The sequence below is a fragment of the Montipora capricornis genome, chromosome 5 (assembly GCF_036669925.1).
Source record: "Montipora capricornis isolate CH-2021 chromosome 5, ASM3666992v2, whole genome shotgun sequence".
In the NCBI taxonomy this organism is placed as follows: Eukaryota; Metazoa; Cnidaria; class Anthozoa; order Scleractinia; family Acroporidae; genus Montipora; species Montipora capricornis.
In genome coordinates, this window is record NC_090887.1 from 7049988 (window position 1) to 7070756 (window position 20769).

A 20769-nucleotide genomic window follows, 5' to 3' on the forward strand; every position below is an offset into this window, starting at 1 on the left:
CGTGCGGCGAGCCTAAGCAACACACGTACAAACACAAGGTAAAAAGCAAGAAGTTCATTGCAACCCATCTTTGCAGCCACGCTTGAAGTTCAAGTCAGATGGCGCCTTGCCTGAACAAACATAAGAAAATATCGATTCTGCCTGCTTTTGTTTGCTCTTTATGTGTGAACTACATTTACATTTACGCCAGCTCTTGCTGTTCTACTCTGCATCTCAGGTATGAAAAAGGCCATCATACCTCCATGGTACCTCTGAGATAAGCGTGACCAGATCAATCAGCAAGTCATTGAAATAAAACTGCGGTAGGTTTAAAATAATTGCTGATAATTTATTCCACGCACTCAAACCCAAACTGAGAGGATCGAAACACATTTTCGCTAGTAAACTAACAGAATGGAGTCAATTCGTCATATATTATAAACAATTCACGAGTCTCGTGCATCAGATACATTATTAATGCCACACTGATCTTCATTTTCAACCTTTCCATTTGCTTTAAACCATGTATCCGGTCGTCAGCGTGGAATTTGAGTGACTTTATTTTGGCTCTACGCTTTAAATATAACTACCTATCGATCACAGTATTGGTTACTATTTTATAACAATTCAGATCATACATTATTTCAATTACAATATTAAGAAGATTTTCATAGTTTTCGTGCACTACAGCACGTTTTCAAAGCACAGCCCTATCCCCTTTCTAATCATTGATGTTATTACTCTGGGTACAATATTTCGGGTATTCAGCATGAGCGGGACGTGAGAAAAAATGACGGCCAATATGCACGGAGGAACACAAGAAAAAGGGACCTTGCAGAGGCCTTAACATTGCGAATTTTGGCGTCGCTTTTCATCTTCCGCCTCCACGATTTCGCGGGTATTCTAGGGATTTGAGGGGAAGCTTATGCCATGAAGTACCCCCCCCCCCCCCCCAGGAACCCCTGGGAGTTGCCGCAACATCAACCAAGCGATCCAACAAACGTCTTTCTTTTTAACTCAAACTCCTAGATAATGAGACATACTTTCCCCAGGAGTTAAAATCGCAGGCTTTGTTACATGCAACACTCTTCGTTGATCTTATAGTCAACAAAATGTTTCATGTATTTTACTTCACGCAGAAAAATCATTGGAGCAGTTCGCTTTAAAGCGCATGTCAGGTGAAGAGAGTCTTGTTTACAAAAACCGTGAACAAAACAGTTTCGTCCACAGATGCAGCGTTTATAGAAGACTAAAACGGTAGGCTGATCACGAAAACTACTAGAAATTTCATACCCGTATTCCGACTCTACATCCTGGCAAACAGCACCGTATAAGTAAGTACTTGTAAACGCAACAGTCACAGTACTCAGCAATCATGTTCTGTGCTTAGATGTTTTTGCCTGCTCAACGCTTCTTACTAATGGATTCTAATTGTAGTTCAAAGTGGTAGAGCCTCCAAAGTATGTTTCCAGTTCTGAAAGCTGAAAGCAGAGCACTTAAAGTCTCGAGTAAACTACCGAAAATGATGTTGTGTGATTATATACCGCTGCGCAAAAAACTCTTCTGGAGCTGGGCTGTTTAACAATCTCGCCTTAGCTTGTGGGAAATTTTTCTTAACTCAACTCCTTATTTGCCATTGAGGGGTTCCACACATAATAAACAAAAGAGCTTTCATGTACATGTGTTCGTCCCACGCAAGTTGCAATTGCATTCTAAAATTATCTGGCCTCGGAACTGAACTACATGCCTTCAGTTTCTGCTCATGAAGTGGCCAGTAGAACTGCTCCCACCACCAAGCAATTTTTACGTCATTTGCGAACTATAAAATATTTGTGCATATAAGGCAATTAACTAAGGACAAACCTGAAATTTTGGACAACTACTTCATTAAGTAAACAATGACGTCGGTGTCATGTCCAAAAAGAGAATTCCGTTTTCTAGTAGGTTACTTTGCGACTTTACTAACCCTAAAAGACAAAAGGGAGCCAGTTTACAGGAAACTCGAGACTGAATAAAATCGGCAGGTATGGCGTTAATTTAGTGAAAAATACTTTGCTCGGGGTGAGTTGAATTCCTCCACAAAACGTAATTAAAAGTAATTGTATGCGCTCTATCTGCTATAAGTGTACTGTACTAGAGCCTCAGAACAATACGCTCCTCCTGCTATCTTGCTTTTAAAAAAGTTTAAAGTATATAGGTTATCGGTTCTAGTTAACAAAACAATGCTACAAAAGGTCCGCTTTCGTATTTACCGGTCAACAAGCGAAAGTTCCTGTATGGCAACTTATACTTACACCGAGCGGATCACTTGAAAAACAAAGCGTACGCGATTGACTAAACGTGTGTTTACGCATGTTCTTTGTTAAAGATTTCTTAATGCGAAAATCTTCTGTAGGGCTTTTTCGCGTGTTAGGTTGTGTGTTTGAGGATTTGGGTGTTGGGGTATTTTTAGCCTTCGAGAAAACATTGTTTAATATTCTTTGACCCCAAACAATGACATCCAAAACAGACACGGGTCTTTAATCAGGCTAAAAATAATTATTTAAATTACTTCACGTTTCTCGCTGCGAATTTGTTCGAAATCTTTATTGCCACCCAGTTATTCCTTACTTACCTAAGCCGGTTTTCGGTTTCTGATGACCAGATAGGGAAGATACGACATTTTTTTTGTCGTCTAAAGCATTTTTTTTTTACAATTGCTTGACTGAATAGTTAAATTATTCGGGGTGTTTTTACCTTTTTTGCGACCTCAGAAGTCAGAAGAAAGGATTTGAATCAATCTGTTTTCTACTTAAAATTCTCTACGCTTTGACGGTTGGAATAGTTTGTAATGGAATACTTAATGATGCAGACCGGCTTTCCGTGACTTGACTGACAAGATTATTAAACTTGTAACGACGAATCATAACTTTAATTTCCGCGGTGATTGCATTTCCCGCCCAAAGTTCGTGCCAATTCTCATGTCCCGCTCAGGCTCGTTCCAGTCTCTCAACGACCACAATTTTAACCTCGAAAGCATGGGAGATCAACAATCAGTTGGAGGAAGCAACCGAGGAAAGCCGGTGTACAGATCTCCAGAAAACAGCATGTATGACAAAATATTCGTGAAGGGAAACAACAAGACCAGATTAAGTTCCTGGGCTTTTGACTCTCGGAAACGAAGTCTAGTTTTGCGACCGATTCCGTTGTCACTCGAAGAGCGAAGGCATCAGCTGGCTCATCTGCTTCGATTCCAGAGAAGGATATTTAATGGTATGCTTTACAATTGTTTTGTTTAATTCTTTCAAATTTATTGAAATGAGTAGAATATTATCACGCACTACTTTTCAAAACGCGAGTGAAGACAAAATTTCGCTCGATCATCCCGAGTTGCCGGCGTTCTATCTGCCCCAAAAACTGCCAATATTTGTACAAATGTGATTATGCAACAAGTCAACAAAGGCTGGAGCTTGTAGCATTTTTTTTTGCTCCGCTGAGCCAAGCATAAATTCCAACCTGATCCTTTACCGGATTTGCAAAGGAATAGATTTTTTACGTGACCAAGTTGGCCTCCGCCTTACACCCAGTATTTTTTTCGCTCCAATGCAAAGCAGTGCAGTGCGACAGGTAGAGTTGACGCCGACGAGTTTGAGGAAGCGTCGAAAATACTGAGGTTTAATTTGCCCAAACAATGGCTCTGCAAATCCTGAGCGTCCGTTTTACGTTTAAGTACATGTTTCTTTCCTCAGTGTTCTCGCAGTTCTTACTCATGTGAAAAGGCCAGATTTAAGGTTGTCCAAGGGACGTAAGGACCTCAAAATAGTTCGCTCCAAACGGGCTCCATCCCGTTCATACCAAGTAACTCCTGGATAGTTTGTTCGCATGTAAATACAAAACGTTGGGGAATATTGAAATTAATCGACTACTCACGATCAGTAAGGGAGGAAATTCGAATTGAATAACTGGTAACAAAAACACAAAATTATATTTCAGATGTGGTTCTCTCACAGATAACCAGATACGTTTAGTGCTTCTTAAAATCAAAACGTCAACTCTTCGTTAACAGTTTCTCGTAAGCTAACGTCCTAAACAAAAGATCGGAAATTTTTCCCAAATGAAATATCCGCTTTGCGTGACCCTAGGGCCTTCTTCTTTCCCGGACTGACGATTTCTGAAGATCGATTCAAAGTCAAGCATAATTATAGATTGAATGAAGGGGTAGTTTCTAAAGAAACTGTGGTGCTGCGTCGGTGGGGAAGTAGTATACAAAAATTTGGTTTTATCAACGGAGTTGATAATGTAAATTGGCCACCGTACAGAGATTCTAAAAGCTGACGTTTCGAGCGTTAGCCCTTTGGATTCGCTCTGACGAAGGGCTAACGCTCGAAACGTCAGCTTTTAGAATCTCTGTACGGTGGCCAATTTACATTATCAACTCCGTTGATAAAACCAAATAATTATAGATTGTCATATTCCCGATTTTGTATTTATCACCCCAAAGCCGGAAAAAATCCGAAGGTATATATAAAGGAGCTCCCTATTTATTGCTTCGTGCTGTTCGTACAATGAAGTCTTCGGACCTTTAAAGCCAACTGGGTTCCGACTTAATAGTTTTTGGTCGAAAACTTAAAACCACCTGGATATATAAGATCGCGTGTTCATTACATCGATCGAAGTTCTCTAAAGTACTTTCAAATGCTGTATGAGGGCACCGTCTCCATAAATTCGTTAAGTAGGCGTTTGAATCCACAAAATGCCGAGAGGGTTGATAGTGCTTTTCAAGAGGCGCCGTTTATTATCTTGCCGCGCAAGGTGCATGCTACTGAGCGGTACTTTCCTGTCAGGTGGTGCTGTTTCTTATGCTTCAAAAGGTGCTTCTAACTTTTGAGTTTATTGCTGAAAATCCTTCAAGGCCGCCCAACGAACAAAATTCCACCTTAAAGGTTTTGAGGGACACTCCAAGTTCCTTGCAATGGACAAAGACCTTTTAAAGCAATTACTTAGTTTCACCTAGAACAACTTGATTTGATAAGTTCGATGTTCGATGTTCGGTGAAAATTGGAAATGCTCGATATTTGTCTCCCAAAATACTACCTTGAGTTTTGAACATAGCCTGTACGAAAACGTGGTCTAGTTTTTTTCCAGAGGGACTGTTAAGTTTCAGTTAGGAAATACAGTATATATAGGTTCAAGGCAGAAAGACGTGGGGACCTGCATGGGTCGGCGTTGAGCCTGGAAAAGTCGCCTGATTCCTAGAAGTTCCATTTTCTCCACTCTTCACCAGGGGAGGCCCATCAAAGACCCATGTTTGGCTTGATTTGATCTGATTTCAGTTCATTCGTACTGCTCGGCCACAAAACCTTGCGGATTTTAATGAAGTGGTTACGTATTATTGACAACGAAGAACCCAAAAAACATAGGCGGTTTCCAAGACACCAGCTTTCGAACTCATCGAAAGCGTTTTGTTGGGTGGGTACACCGAATCCTAAAGAGTGATCATTCTAATGACATTTACCGATCATTATTTTTGTGTATGGCTGTTTGTTATGCTATGAAAGTAGGTTTTGAATTGTTCTGTCCATGGATCAAGTCGTGTGAACATTCCAAAAAATGCTACTCTTGAATTGCTCGTTTCTGCCGCTCTGATGGCCCAAACATCTACAGGTTTAAGTTCGATCTAGTCTTATACTCTCTGAGTGTAACCATACAGATGAAATCTACCGGCAAACTTATAACTTCCAAAGCTATGTTTGCCTGTCTACTTCTTTTCTTTTCGTTTTTTTTTTTTTTTACCAGAATTTAGATCATGTTATCGTTTCTCTGAAGTGGGACAATCCTTAATAACTAGGACACGGTTGCCGGACAACGAGAAAAATATTAAGAATCCTTGTAAAAATTCAGTGGTAATTGAACCAAATGAATACTAGTTTGGCTTCCGATATAAGTTGGTTCTGACCAAGAGAACATATTACTAAACAAAACGCGGGCCAAAATTCTATTTTTCCTTTGTCAACCGATAAACAGATGTTCGACTCAAAGTCTCTGCCTTCATGGATCGGGTCTACTGTAGCTACATTTAATCCCTGTACATAACAGAACTCAGTTAGTTAATTGAAAGTTGTAATTTTACATCAGGTCCAATCCAAGGTACTTTTGCATCGCCTCAACTTTACAAAGAAGAACTATTTGGGGCATGTGAACGTCTGTTTGTTTGTTTTGCTATTTCTCGTGAGCGGATGTTTAATATCACAATATAATAGGAGCATGAGGAAGTGCATGCATAGAAAAGCCGGTTGCACCCCATGTGGTACTAGGTCCCTGAGATAAACATGGGCAAACACGTGAAAATGTGCTCTCTTCGAAAAACATCACGTTTTATTTAACTGTGGAAGGAAGTGGTGACCTCGTCTCGCTTGAGATAATGGGACTGTTAATACGAAAATTATGCTGCCGACATATATCGAGGCACTCTGCTCACAACCTTGTTTATTTGAGAGCCATGGACTATCCACATCTGGCTAAGCCAACTACGAGGCCCTGTTTAATGGGTTTAATTCGGAAAACCGGTTGTATCCTGGGGTGAAATTGTAGAGCAGGTTCTCGTATAATTCTCCTAACTGCGCCTCAACTACGTTAGGAAACGATCTCAAACGTTAGATAAAAAGTAAGAATTCAGAGAGTCAAAAAGCAATGTTAGGAAGTTAGGAATCGTACCGTAGCCTAAAACAGTTTCCCCATATCATTTTTCTGACATTTTTTACTAATCCACCGCTGTACTCCCACGTGAATGACTGAACAACATAGGCATCTCGACCTATCAACCTATGTACTTGAAAATGTACGTGGTGCTGTTGAACTATTTGGGAAAAAGTCTCCAGCAATAAACTTAGTTCTTTTTTTTCTTTCGATTTCAAGTTGTGACCAAACCTTCTTAATTGGTCGAGAAACTGACAGATGGAAATTATATATCTTGGCACTCTTCAACTTATAAGCGCAAATAAAAAAATGTCATTGTACCTGCTTTGTTTATAGTGGAAGTGCACTTAGCTATCAGGCTAGTTCACAGTCACCCTACTTTTAATAATCTGAAAGAAACATGTTTAAGAACCTTAGCTGGCATGATAGAGTTAATCCAGGACAACCTCATTCTTGTAAACAGAGCATAGGGTCCGGCGACCCAGGCTCTGGGAAACTCTGGGTAGGAAAACATGCGCCGTGGGGCTCTCGTAGCCAAAAATTGGCTCATGAATCTTAAGGCGCCTGTTGATTATTCTTCACGAAAACCAATGAGGACACAATTTGCTTCAGGGTTCCCCAGAGTTCTTCTCAAGAGAAGAGCTCTGGGCTCGAGTGTGGCACAACCGGAAACAAATCCAAACCAGAGGTTACAGCGGGTTTTGAACCCCATTTGAGGAATATTATTTTATATAGCAACCGGAAGTGAGCTTACTCACCATTTGACTGGATGTTACCCTAATTGAGGCTGCCTAACTTTGTATTCCTGGATGTTTTACTGTCAGAGAAACGATATGCTCGCAATTTTTTGCCTAAGCGATGCTCAAGAATGCCAAAGGTTCAATTTCAATTGAAATCCTCGTGTCAAATATTTTTGCTTATTAAACCTGCCCTAAATGTGTTAATATTCTCCACAATATTCCTCAAATGAGAGGCAGTGTGGCCCAGTGGTTAGGGAGACCCCGGTTTCAAGACCCGTTCTAATCAATCGTTGAATTTGATCCTGGTAGTCCCTGGTTCAACTTCCCAGCTGCACTTGTAAATAGCCAACTGGTTTGCCTCCGGCCAGTTGGAATTCTTAAGAGATGCTGTTGTTGTGTTTCATTGGCCCTGAAAAGCCCCTGTAGGTAGCGGTCAATTAAGTATGTATTGCATTGTATTGCATTGTAACGTGGGAAAGTCTAAACTATTGCCTTCGTTATTTGCTAAATTATTATTATTATTATAATCATTATCATTATCATTATCATTATTATTATTAGTGCTATCTTTCTGTGGTATTTCTTTTCTTCATTTCGGTTAAGTGGAGCGGTTGATGCCACCCATTGGGTGGCTTTATCTCAATTATCTTCTACTAAATCTACAGGCATAATTATTAACTTGTCAGTACTCAATTCAAACAAACGTGTGTCGTTTCATGCACTTGCTCAGAGCGAACGATTTCTAGTTCCGCTACACGTGTCACTGTGTACGCTTTTGTTCCCATGTGAGTCTAGTTTAAAAAACATCGGGACGATTTTTTTCATCATCTGACAAGATTCAAAGATTTCAATGTTATCATGAAGATTTATCCGCCATCGAAGCATTGCTATAGAGGCGTAGCAAAAAATTCCTGTAAGTTCGGATTCCGCCGAAAATAATTGCGAATAGCCTTGATTAAAGATGTCAAAAATTTCGACAACTTGGGAGTAGATTACAATTTTTTTTTGTCCTCGTCATTAATTTGCCACAGTTCCGTTGCAAAATAAAGAAAATTTAAATATCTCCTCATAAATTTGTGGTACTGAAACTGTTATATCTGTTACGACAAAATATAAGTTAATTTTTTTATTTTCAAGCAGTTTTGTTGTTTACAGCGGTGGAGATAAGATATTTCGATTGCGTCGTCACTTGCTGATGTTCGACAAGGAAACGCTTTCGTTTGAAGTCCATTCAGTTTTAATAATGAAAGTACCACCCCCAGCTTCACGTCCTTTTGAGTTCTCGAGCATGTATTCCGTGCGGAGTCGTGCACATCGACACGCGTCGGTCGTATCTAGTTCCCAGACCTCCAAGCGTCGTACATAAAGTCGTGATTTTCATGGCAGCTTTCTTCATTCCACTCTCGACATAACAGAGCAAAAAGCTATTACAGTTTTTCCGCATAAATTATGTATGCCAAAGTACTACTTCAACGAAATAACATGGGAAGGCGAGGTAGAGGACATTCAAGCGCAGCAAAATTTTATCTGTTTGAACCGCGGATTTTCCGACGAAGCAGTCATCTCACACAGCTTTTTTTACTTTCAAAGCTAAGGGGCGGTGAGTTGAATGTAATTTTTATGCTGCAAATGTTAGTGAAAATACTTGAAGCAGGTCCAGTTTAATTAGGTGGCTATTTTGTTATGGGTAAAATGTCGACAAACTAAATCAAGCTTTTTTCTTCATGTTCACTGGTTCGACTTAACAGTTTCCGGAAACATTACTCGGTAAACTAACTTCATTAATCTTAAAAACTTTACATTTGTCTTTAAAGATGGATTCAAAATTTTGTAAATATCCAAAAACAAACTCTCGCTGAAATAATTTCAGACTCAAACTCAGAGAGTTTTAAAAGCAATAGTTAAGTTCTAAAGTTACACATCTTTTTCGTATAAATTCGTGGATTCTGTGGGTAAATCTTGACGTCCTCTTAGTGATGCGGAAAAAACGCACTATTTGTATTAAGAATATAAAGGAATGAGATTTCTCACGTCTCTACTAAATTGTGGTCACGACATGAAAAGTCCGGAGAGAGAGCCGATCCAAGAGGGATTTTGATTTTCATGATATTTGGCACGACGTTCAGCCGACAAATCACCTTTTAATTTCATTTAAACAATAGGAGTGATAGGCTGCCAAAATAGTTAAGCTTTCAGGTTCTTCACTGGTTCAGACTCCTGTTTTTCGGACAAATGATTAATGACTCAGCGTCCAAAATTTTGTTTTTATTTACTCGTGGCACTTCGCACGGTTTGAAAGCCGAGGAACCAAACGAGGCAAAAGAAGGTAAGTGAGAGAGTTCTGCACGTCCATCAAAAAATTTCTTTTAGCGTCAAGGTGAAATGATAGATTTTACTTTTGTGGAGAACGTCTTAAGACTATTTGTACCCTTCGGGGAATTTGAATTGTCTCTGTCTTTGCAACCTTAGATCAACCTTTTCTTTATTTCTTTCTTTCTTTCTTTTTTGGTGACTTTTAAGTTGGAATGCGAAGTGGTGCTAATGGGGAGATTCGTAACACATGCAGGATGATAGCAGATGGTCCGCACGAGGCTGTATTTGGGTAGCTGCAACTAAAATCTTACAGACACGTTCTACAGATCGTTCTTGTCTCAAAACACTGTAGCCTCAAAATCGCTCGTAGCCTTGGAAATCCTCTCCAAAATGTATCGTTTAATTTAGTTTTCGTCGGAGAAAGCTGCTGAGCATGCATTCTTTGATTAAAAACACGATCTGAATTTCTATGATGCATTGAAATAGTGAATTGAAAACTTGGCAAAGAGGTAATGAGATTTCAATTGTTAGCTTAAAGCCAGGAAAGGATTTTAGCTGACACTTTTTTCGCCGTACGAAACAAACCAAGGCAAAACAATCACTGTTTCAGTGCAATGAGCAAGTATTTCAAAGGTAATAAAGAGAATCAACATATTTCGTTTTTCGTTTGATTGTCACCGGACAGAAGCCTCTAAAATCACACAGCATTGTCCACAAATTAAACCTTGTGAGGTTACATCGTCAAGGACGGATAATGAGTAGAAGCAGATGATATTAACACGCGTGTCTCCTATATTCAGTGGCAGAGCGGAAGGTCGTCAGTTCGACGAGGCTTGCACAGGAGCATTCGGATTTTTTCCGAGTATTCCCGAGTCAGTATCGATTAATGATGTTATTGTATGGACTATGTACGAAAACAATATTGTTCATATCCCAGGACTAGCATGATGTTACAAGAAAATGAATTCTTAAGTATATTCTAAATTACGAAATTTTATGAAGAAAAACCGGGATTGTACGTTGCTTACTTTGATGCACAATCGCTTCTTGTCAAATGCATCAAAGAAGCAAATATGCGAGATGCTTTTTTGGCAGTTGTTTGTTGTTAGTTAGGTGACGTTTAACCATTTCGACCTGAAATGTTTCGAAGGTCTAACTTCCTTTAACTATTCTCTCATGGCTTAGCGGAGAACATCGAATAATCGGTTGGTTGTTGTTTTGACATCCGCAATTAAGCAATCGGATTTTTTCCGCCGAGTTTTCAGAATTCACCAACCAAAACATCAGATGCATATCGTTAGGGTTAATATTAACAATAAACACCTCTTTTCATAAAGGATAAACTCCCATTTAGTTCACAGGGAATTAAAGAAACTCTTCAAGATACTCAGGCTAAAATCAAAGATCGAAAGTCATCGCAAACAGCTCTAAACTTAAAGCTAAGATCAAGATTAAGATCTAACTGCGATTCTTAATTGCTGGTAGTTTGCCTAGAAACAAAAATACAGCCTACGTGCTTATAAATGGTGCGCCATGGAAGATTTTCAATCTTCATAAACATTTAACGAGTGCATGCAAGATTGAAGTCCTCAGCGAACTGAAAATGTTTCACAAGGGAGGCGTCCAATGACACAGAAATCTCACTTCTCAGTACTTGTTTCGTGATCTTACCGGCATATAAGAAGGCTTTAGACGTATTTTCTTACTGTTAAACGAGCGATTACCTTAGTTTTATAAGCACCATTCTTGCAGCTAAATCTGTAGAACAATAATCAGTCTTAATATAAAAACTCAGACTGGAAGGGTGTTTCTTCACGACCGTACCGCGTGTCACAGTAAAATGATGGCATATGATTGTAAACGGTTTTTCTCCCTTTATAGATTGATTATAGCACAAAACAATCAGTTAATACCGTCTCAAAGTCAGCTCAAGTGCAAAAACATTTCTCATAGGGTTATCCAAAGCTAGAATGATTACATGTGAAATCGTTTTGAAGTAACACTGCTATTATATAATATGAACTTAAGAAAGCGCTTTCCTACAATTACTGTTTCCAAGCCGATTAAATCAGCTCTGAAAACTGAAGAGCTAAACCTTAAAAGGCACGCACCATCTTAACATTTTGAAGAAATACTTACCCTGAACTTGCTTCTTTGGTCGATTGGTCCGGAACATCTCACTTCAGGTTTCTTGCTCGCCGCCATAATTGCTGATGGTAGCTTCGGAAATATCACGTGATTGATAAACTCATTTCTTACTGGTTGTGATAAGGACAATCTCTCAGGCTCACGATCCGAAAAGCTCCGACAAATTCCCGATGAATAGTTTCGACATTGACCATTTAACATCAGTGGTCCAAATAACTTCAGGCCACAACCCTGGAGTAAGTTTATTTCTTGCCTTGGAACAAAACAGGGCTCGTATGCCGCGGGATTTGGCGAAGATTTTGCGAAAAAAGTTCATCTTTTCCGTCGGAGACCATTTTGATGATAACACGTGGTTTATTTTGACAAATCAGAGGAGAGCACATGTGGAATAAAGATGGCGAAGGCTGGTGTAAGAGAGCTCCATAGAAATGATTTGCAAAGCGTGGGCAAGGGACGTGCAAATTTGGTGATGCATGCCCGTGTCTTTCCAATCGTGACAGGAAAGCGAGACAGTTAAAGATTGGTACAAAATGGGAGAAATTAATATCGTGGAGAAGTTGATAGATCGAGAGGATATAGTTTTTACTGAACCTTGCGGAAACAATGGCGCGATTCGACAGCAGCCGTAGGACGTTTGTATTAAGGTAAATCTGTTATCTTCTTAAGCATGCAATATCGAAGAGATGGTTGGGGAACGTTTGCTGTAACATTATTGTTATGCAAGTGAAGTTCTCGAAGATCTCAAAGAGCAAGAGGCCGGCGTCTGGTTTAGGCTACAGAACACTGACTTGCGCAATGCCACAACAATAATTCTCACAACGATCTTGTTAGGTGCAGTGAAATTGTTTTCAATTCGACTGAGGTAAGGGTGTAAAAAACCGGAATTCGCTTTGCAAAAATTTTGTCAACTGTTGCAAACATCCCGGGCGTAAGAGAGACATTCTGGAAACAAGTTTTTGCCAATTTCGAATTTCGATCCACCACCAGATGAAAAACTGACTATCTTCAGCTTGGAAAGATTTAACGAGGTACAAAAAATAGCTGACTTTACGTTTATGGATACAGCATTCAGATAGGGTAAAAGCTACGTAATGAACGAAGGCTGTGAGTGGCACTGACTTCATGTCGAGATGCTTGTCGGCAACCTTGATCCAACTTGCCACGTTTCAGACAGGTATTTTCACCGTGAATTCATCGAACTCTGAGGCACCAAAACCAGCGATAAAAAGTAAGGTTAAATTGTGAGTTCACCCTTTCACTGGAAAACAATCTCGACTCGTCAGTTGCAAGCTTCGAAAAATATTTTTCCACTATTTATGTTAATTAAATTGCAAATGATGTCCACTTATGGGTCTAGAAACCTCCAAACAACTTTGCTTCTTGTAACGTGGTAGGAAATGAATGCCTAGTTTTTCATTAAAAAGGTGCTCCTTGTTTTACAAACGTATTCTTTAGCCTGAAACACTCCTCAAATTCGACGGACCCCATTTCTTAAAGATGTTACGTAACCCTTAGCTGGCATTCTGTCGAGACGTTAGTAAGAGTTGCACTCTATTAAAGCGTAGGAATTATTTATCACACAGGCTTTTACGAATTGCAAGCCAAAATAAAATGAATTCTCGCGTTCTATAGTACCAGTATTTGTCGAACGTATTCTGATATGACACCGAAGCTTTCCTTCCTTTGTGAAAATGTGATTGTTTGTGACATTCGTGGCCACTCCAATTCGTTGCAGTTCTCTTACTCCGACAGAGGCGTCTGTATTGATAAAATGTAACAGAGTTGTTGTTTTTAATGAGCTGAAAAAAATGATGCTATTACTGAGGAGTTTGAATCAAAACGAAAAAACTTCAATTCGCCAAAATAATTGCAAAGTTTGCCGAGCCACCGAGTCCTAGAAGTAAGTCACATGCAACTCTAGTCGTCTACAGATGCTTAAAATTAACAACTTGCTGTTAAGTTCGTCGTGGATATTGTTGTCTCGTTCGTACAGAGTTTGAAAGCAGCATAAACCACAACTGAGATTCAATGTAAAAAAAAGCCAGATAACGACTAAAATTCGATTATCTCAAGTGAGCTAGTTGGTCGTCTGTAGTTTTGTCAGACAAGGTTCTAAAGGAATGGCGTCTTAAAAAGAGCTTGTAATCATTAACAGCGAAAATGAAATGCAAAGTTTTCTAGATTTAGATAGAGCATTTGGTAAGGTTAGTAACACCAATCTTTTCCAAGTTACATTATAAAGGAGCTTGTCAAGTTTCACGGAATTCAATGGCGCGTTTTTACGGACAAAATATCGAAACATCATTACATCAATGTCATGTGTGTATAAATCCATTTTATGTGCAATAAACGGTATTCGATGCAACGTGGCACAAGTAAAAGGTGTTCAATAAAACTAAAAGATGAACGAAAAAATAAAAGATATTTGATAAAACTAAGAGATATTGGTTAAAACTAAGAGACCTGCGATAAAACTAAAAGATGAGGAAGCCGAAATGGTTACAACTACTTGAGATGAGGAAGCGGAAATGATTAATCGGGCTTTGATGAGAAACCTTGGGGACTAATTTAAATGTCACGATGGTGGATTTGTACTGATTTGTAGCAGAAATTTTAACACAGGCAAGGCGCACGGATTTGGCTTCCTAATATCGAGGATTTTTTTCTTTCTCTGGGTAACTTAATCACAAGTGCACAAAGAGAAAGACACAACGCGTCGTATGACGCCGCGGAGTTTTTTGTTCGCCGCCTTCAAGAAAACGAAAGAACCCTTGCTTTTTTAACCCTCAGGACTGAGGAATCCTACCGGTACCCTAATGAAGATATATTGATCGGTGACTTGAACGAACTTCATTGTATGGTGAAGGACCTTACAAGGGACTTCGTGAGAACTGTGGAAATATGTGAACGAAATACCCCGCCATCACGTTCATGCAACGGACTCGAACTTCTTCTGCTAATTAATACTCAGAAAGAACAAGAAGTCCATGCCGAAACTTGACATTTTGCCACAAATTGATGGTGAGATATTATCATGGTTATACTCTGATAACTCCATAAAATTCCTTCTAAAAATGTCAAGGGTTATAAAGTTATGACCAAAGCCAATTTAAAAGGATTTGTATGGAGACATCAGAACATAACCGTGATAATATCTCACCACCAATTTGTGGCAAATTGCAAATTTCTGAAATGACAACCAAATTAGTAATTTCACAAATAAAGCCTTTTTGCGACGTCGTCACTTAAGTACTCTATAGGTATTACTTGGTTTCCCGAAGCTAGCAAGTCTTTTATATAAACCACTTATTAATATAATCTTACCACAGAGCATTAGGGCACGGGACACTATTTTTTATACCCTGCGAATAATCTGCAGCGTTGCTCGTAAAGTGCTCACCACTGGATCGACTCTTCGGAAAGCCTCTTGACTGAACTCGATGGCGTTGGACGCGCACGCCCCTGTACCTCAAGCCGCCTTCAAACAGGCGTTGGCCGACGTTTGGTGTGGCTTGAAGAATTTGCCTCTCGTTGACGTCAAGTTCGTCATCAGTGATGTCAGTAAAATGCTCTCCCACTGGTAATCCAAATTCCCGCCTTGGGCGGCGCAAAGTTAGCTCAGAAATTCCAAGAATTCTTCCAATGTCGGCCCAACGAAATGGCCCTGCAGAAAAAGTTCGAGTCCGTTGCATGAACGTGATGGCGGGGTATTTCGTTCACATATTTCCACAGTTCTTACAATGTCCCTTGGCCCTTGTAAGGTCGTTCACCATATAATGAAGTTCGTTCAAGTCACCGATCAATATATCTTCATTAGGGTACCGTGGGATTCCTCAATCCTGAGGGTTAAAATAGCAAGGGTTCTTTCATTTTCTTGAAGGTGGCGACCGAAGAACTCCACGGAGTCATACGACGCGTTGTGTCTTTCTCTTTGTGCACTTGCGATTAAGTTACCCAAAGAAAGAAAAAAATCCTCGATATATTGCGGGTGTTAAAATTTCTGTTACAAATCAGCACAAATCCGCCATCTTGACAACTAAATTAGTCCCCAGGGTTTCTCATCAAAGCCCGATTAATCATTTCCGCTTCCTCATCTTTTGATTGTAACTATTTCCGCTTCCCCATCTTTTAGTTGTGACTATTTCCGCTTCCTCATCTTTTCGTTTTATCGCAGGTCTTTTATTTTTAACCAATATCTCTTAGTTTTATCAAATATCTTTTATTTTTCGTTCATTTTTTAGTTTTCACGAATATCTTTTAGTTTTATTGAACATCTTTTACTTGTGCCACGTTGCATCGAATACCTTTTATTGCACATAAGTTGACATAACATGGATGTATGCAACGTAACATGGATGTATGCACACATGACATTGATGTAATGATATTTTGTCCGTAAAAACGCGCCATGATATGTATGAATTCTGCGCATGTCATGTTGAATACGTTGCAAGGGACGGCACTCGTCCCAGTTCCCCGCGGGGAATCCTCGGTTCAATTGTCCAACAACTCGAGCGGACGTGTTTAGAAAACCTCTTTGCCTGTCGACTTTGGAGACAACCTTGCTTTAGAAGGGTGTTTTTGAATTTACTTGTAGGTAGAGAGAGGCTGCTTTCCGGGAAAAGACTTGTTGACGTCTTTTATGAATGAAGGGGTTAATAGTTTCCAAAGAATCGAATGAACGAATCTCGAAACTTCTTCAGGAGAAAGTCGAAATTAGTTTAGAAGTACGAAGTCGCTGAAAAGTATGAATTTAAGCTTTGCTTAGTAAATTAATGGATTTTGTCTCGGTCGATGAACGACTACTGAGAGTGGAATAGCCTACTTCCGGTTGGTAGGTAGGTGGCTCAAATTTTGTGGATGGCCTCAGTGATGAACTTTGATGAACGAGTGTCAACCTGTATGTAGCGTTGAGCACTGATTGTGGACTCTGTAGTCTGAACAGAAATAAAAGCAAATGAACTCAGATCAAATTGTAGGTTGGAAAAACCTCTCGGAGCCGCAGAGTGGAGGAGCAACAACCCACATCATTGCGGGCGCCGCGTTGGTTGGAGGCGTGTGCTCTCACCGCTGCGCATGCGCCATATCCGCTCCATTCAGAGGGGATGGAGCAATTTCTTGTGCAAAAAAAGTCAGCGAGAGAATCGTTCAAGAATATAAAATCGGGGAAAAATATAGTTAGGCCAATGCTAAAAATTGAATTCACACTCAGCCAAAATTGCTCAGAAATTAAATTGGTCTCACCTAAACCAATCTTAAAGCAAAGATCATGATAGGAAAATGAAACTCGAAAAGAGGAAGCAAACTGTTTTCAACTCCCACTCCTTTTCACAACGTGACGGAGACAATACATAGATAAAATAGCAACACAGACAAAAGGCCGACACAGTCCAGTGCAAGGTCGACCGCAGTGGCATTAAAAAATACCGAAATAGCGGGCACCAGTAATTCAGATAGCGGTTTCTATCGAAATTTTTCTTCAAATTATAAATATTTTTTAATTTCTTGTTCTACAATATCGCTTAGAGTAGTTGTAGTTTTTTAGTTTCAGCAGCCACTTCTACTGATTTCTATTTAAACGGCCGTCTTTGTCAGCTTTATACTTATAGTGAGAGAATTGATATATTTTAGCTGTTGGAAATGTTCAGGTTCCTTCGATTTGCCACTAAAATAAAGAATGGAATATTTTGCTTCCGTGGAATGGCGACAGAGCTAAAAAAGTTTATGATAATTAGCTTGACTGCATGAATTATCGTCAATGCGTGGGCGGTTACGTATTTACGTATTTCCAAATAGTCTCACATTTATTGATGGCAAACATCAAGTAGCATGGAAAACTTGCATTGAAAAGGGTGGAAATTATATTTCTTAGGTGAAATTTCATGCAAAGAGGTTCATTAAGGTACAATTTCTCAAGAGGAACCAGCGAAAAGCAAAATTTAGTTTGCGTGACTTGAGTTCATTCGGCTAATGTTTACATTAATTGAATAAATTAAATTTTGAGATGTACGTGTTCGATGGTTTAAACATATGACGCCGTTGTGTTTTTTATTGCGAAATCCTTTAAAGCTATTTTATGTATTCTCTTTATAAGAACAAAAATCTACGATATTCTAAAGAAATAAGATGATTTTTCTTCGCTTTTGGTTACGTTTCACGGGCCTCATCGCGTGAAACCGGAAGTCGATTTGCAGAAAATCACGTTTTGGCCAAGGTTATGTTGTGGTCACATGGCTTGTTAGGCCTCGATTACACGTGCTGTGTCTGAAGCGGGTCGGGAAGTGTCATGACTACAATTTAAGATGGCTTCACTCGGGAAATATTGACGGATATTTTGCTTTTTCAGGCGGTTTGCTTCGCATGTCTTGCGAAAACGGGATGCTTTGCGATTTCTGCAACGAGAAGGCTTGTATGACATGTTCACGTTGTAATTTTGCGAGATACTGCTCTACGGACCATCGAAAACAAGATTGGAAATTTCATCAAAAGAGATGTGTAGGACGATCTGGACAACGGTCCTTGGTACAAGAAACTTGTCGAAATGGATCTCCATTGAACGGTGAGCGTGTATATACAGACTTATATCAAAATGGTGTTTCAGAGCAAGCGGTTCAGGTTGTTGAAGAACTTAGAAAACAAGGGTACTGTTATATCGATACATTTCATGGAGAAGAAATTGCAAAGAGTATTCTAAGTGAAGTTAAAAGCTTACATCACAGACAAAAGTTTACAGATGGGGAATTGGTCTCTTCAAATGGGAACGGCAGTACGTTGAACAAGAAAATACGGGACGACAAAATTACGTGGGTCGATGGAAAAGAAAAACATTGTGAAGCTATTTCCTATCACATGAATGCTGTTAATTCGTTGATAAGAAAGTGCAACGAATTGATTGAGGAATATGAAATCGAACATAGGACAAAGGTGAGAATTTCTTGTGTTTTTAGAGTTGTCTTATGTAACTTTCTAGACATAAACGCCAACATGCAATTTGTTCTTTTGTACGATAGCTATTTCAAGCTTACCAAGAGAACGCATTACCCATATTTATAATTTTACAGCTAATGTTAGATCATTGTTAATCTTTTGTGTACCGTGCATGCAAATGGGGAGTTTTGGGTGTTAGTAGGCTTTAACAGGAGCAAGCAACAATTTCCTCGTTTTCTATTAATTCTTGTGACAGATAAATAATGTACGCTTTGTTTATTGATCTGTTATGCTCTGTAGCCTCGACGTGCACCGTATCACGAAATCGTTTTCAGTCACGAGCATGCTACACGTTATTGATTATATAACGCCGAGAAGAGCTTATTGATGTCAAATTTAGATGTGAGGCCAAGGACATTATATTTCACCTGCAGTTGTAAATTCAAAAGGAAAATTAAATTTTGAGGGAATAAAGCCAAATTTTGATAGGCATGTGTAAAAACCCAACTTTACTAACATTACCTCAAGGATAATAATAATTATGAGTTCTTCAGAGGTTTTCGGTTTTTTTAGGAAATACGGTTGTTATTGGTTACTGCTATCACATGACTAGAATGAACTTGTCGGAGTTCCACGTAACAGTCAACTTGTGTGTGAGCTGTTTTTTTGGTTGTTGGCTGTGATTGGTGGACTTTGAAGAATTGGACCAGAGGAAGTTGATTATAGGAGAGAACATGCACCTCATCATGCCTTGTCCACCCTTTGTGGTTGTCCACTTAACCAGACTGGTTAAAGCTGGGTTTTGGGTCAACCTGCTGAACTTTAGCATTTTGCATAGCATAATCAAGCTAGGCCTGTAGCGAGGGAATTTGTTATTAAAAAGCAAAAGGAAGACATTGGTCTCAAAGAAGAAGGGGGCAAAATATGTAGCTTTAAGTCTAAATTTTGATAAGGCACAAAAGGTGGCAATCAAAATTTTGTTATAACCCCTCTTATCAACCACAAATTCTTTAATGCTACGCTTCAAGATAATGCTTGCAAGATAATGCTTGCGGTTATATTTCTGTTTCTCACTCATGTACATTTTTAGAACATACATGTATTCATATAATTTGATGTATTTAATACATGAAATACGTTCTAAAATCATAATGCTCTTTTGTCCGTAGAGTTTAATAACTAAACCTGATATGGGCCGAAGGACCAGTTGGTGAAAAAGTAAAGTGCAGAGTTCGTGAAAGTCTCACTTCAATCAAGGAAACAAATCAAAAGTTGAAAAAACCAATAATCTATTTTTATGTAATATTTTATTCCATGGTATACAATGTTTATAGCTGATGAAGGTTCTAGATCTGATTCATTTGGAATTTTTGCATAATTGACTTAACTAGAATGAGATAGGTTATCCTGCAAGATATACTACAAGATGTTACTCTCTGACCAATAAAATTATTGTTTCACCACCTTACCCCCTGATATAAAAACCTTTAGAAAACTGCAATCCCTTGATTCCACTGATCAAGGGCTAAATGCTAGAAACACCTTCCAAATCTCAACATTGAGTTAAAGTTTCCTTTCTCAACTTGTTTGGGACCAAATCTTTATGTCCTACAAGAGTTTCTTTGGTCAGTTGGAAAAGCAAAAGCTCGTGTGCATATCGCTTATCATATTCTCCATCAACACAGAACAGTTGATATCGAAATGTAAACATGCAGTATGTCGTCGGGTTGACACATGTCTGCTGTAAATCTTGTTTAAAACAGGTTTCTTAGAGTTGATCAATACAGAGAGCTCAAAGTAAACATCACATCTGGGATTCTGCTTTTGGAATAGTTTCGGTGAAAATTTGTTTGGGAATTCAGCACCATTCATTGTTCAAAGACATTATCCTTACAAGGAAAGTTGTTAAAAGCAGCTGGCTTCCATCAAAAATCGCCATTTAATTTGCCTTGTCCAGCTACATAGCTGTATTTCCTTAAAATTCTGC

General features: G+C 39.1%; 1 protein-coding gene and 1 long non-coding RNA gene across 13 annotated transcripts in view; one reads left to right on the forward strand and one right to left on the reverse strand.

Moving 5' to 3' along the window:
* LOC138049297 (uncharacterized) overlaps positions 1 to 11928 on the reverse strand; it is a 33575-nt gene extending 21647 nt beyond the window's left edge. The window contains exon 1 of one of the 2 annotated variants that reach the window (XR_011132325.1): positions 11847 to 11928. This is a non-coding gene — a long non-coding RNA (uncharacterized lncRNA). The remainder of the gene's footprint in view (positions 1 to 11846) is intronic. The other variant, XR_011132324.1, reaches the window with a different exon arrangement.
* Positions 1 to 20769, forward strand: part of LOC138049295 (prolyl hydroxylase EGLN3-like) — a 27714-nt gene continuing 6945 nt past the window's right edge. For 2 of the 11 annotated variants that reach the window (XM_068895504.1, XM_068895505.1), the window contains exons 1-2: positions 2982 to 3231; positions 18202 to 18779. In XM_068895504.1, the coding sequence (XP_068751605.1) occupies positions 2997 to 3231; positions 18202 to 18779 (813 nt within the window). In that variant the 5' untranslated portion in view covers positions 2982 to 2996. Of the gene's footprint in view, positions 39 to 217; positions 303 to 1118; positions 1237 to 1931; positions 2004 to 2981; positions 3232 to 8788; positions 8995 to 9611; positions 9721 to 9956; positions 9997 to 12056; positions 12500 to 18089; positions 18780 to 20769 lie in introns of those variants that run through there. The other 9 variants (XM_068895513.1, XM_068895511.1, XM_068895514.1 and 6 more) reach the window with 9 other exon arrangements.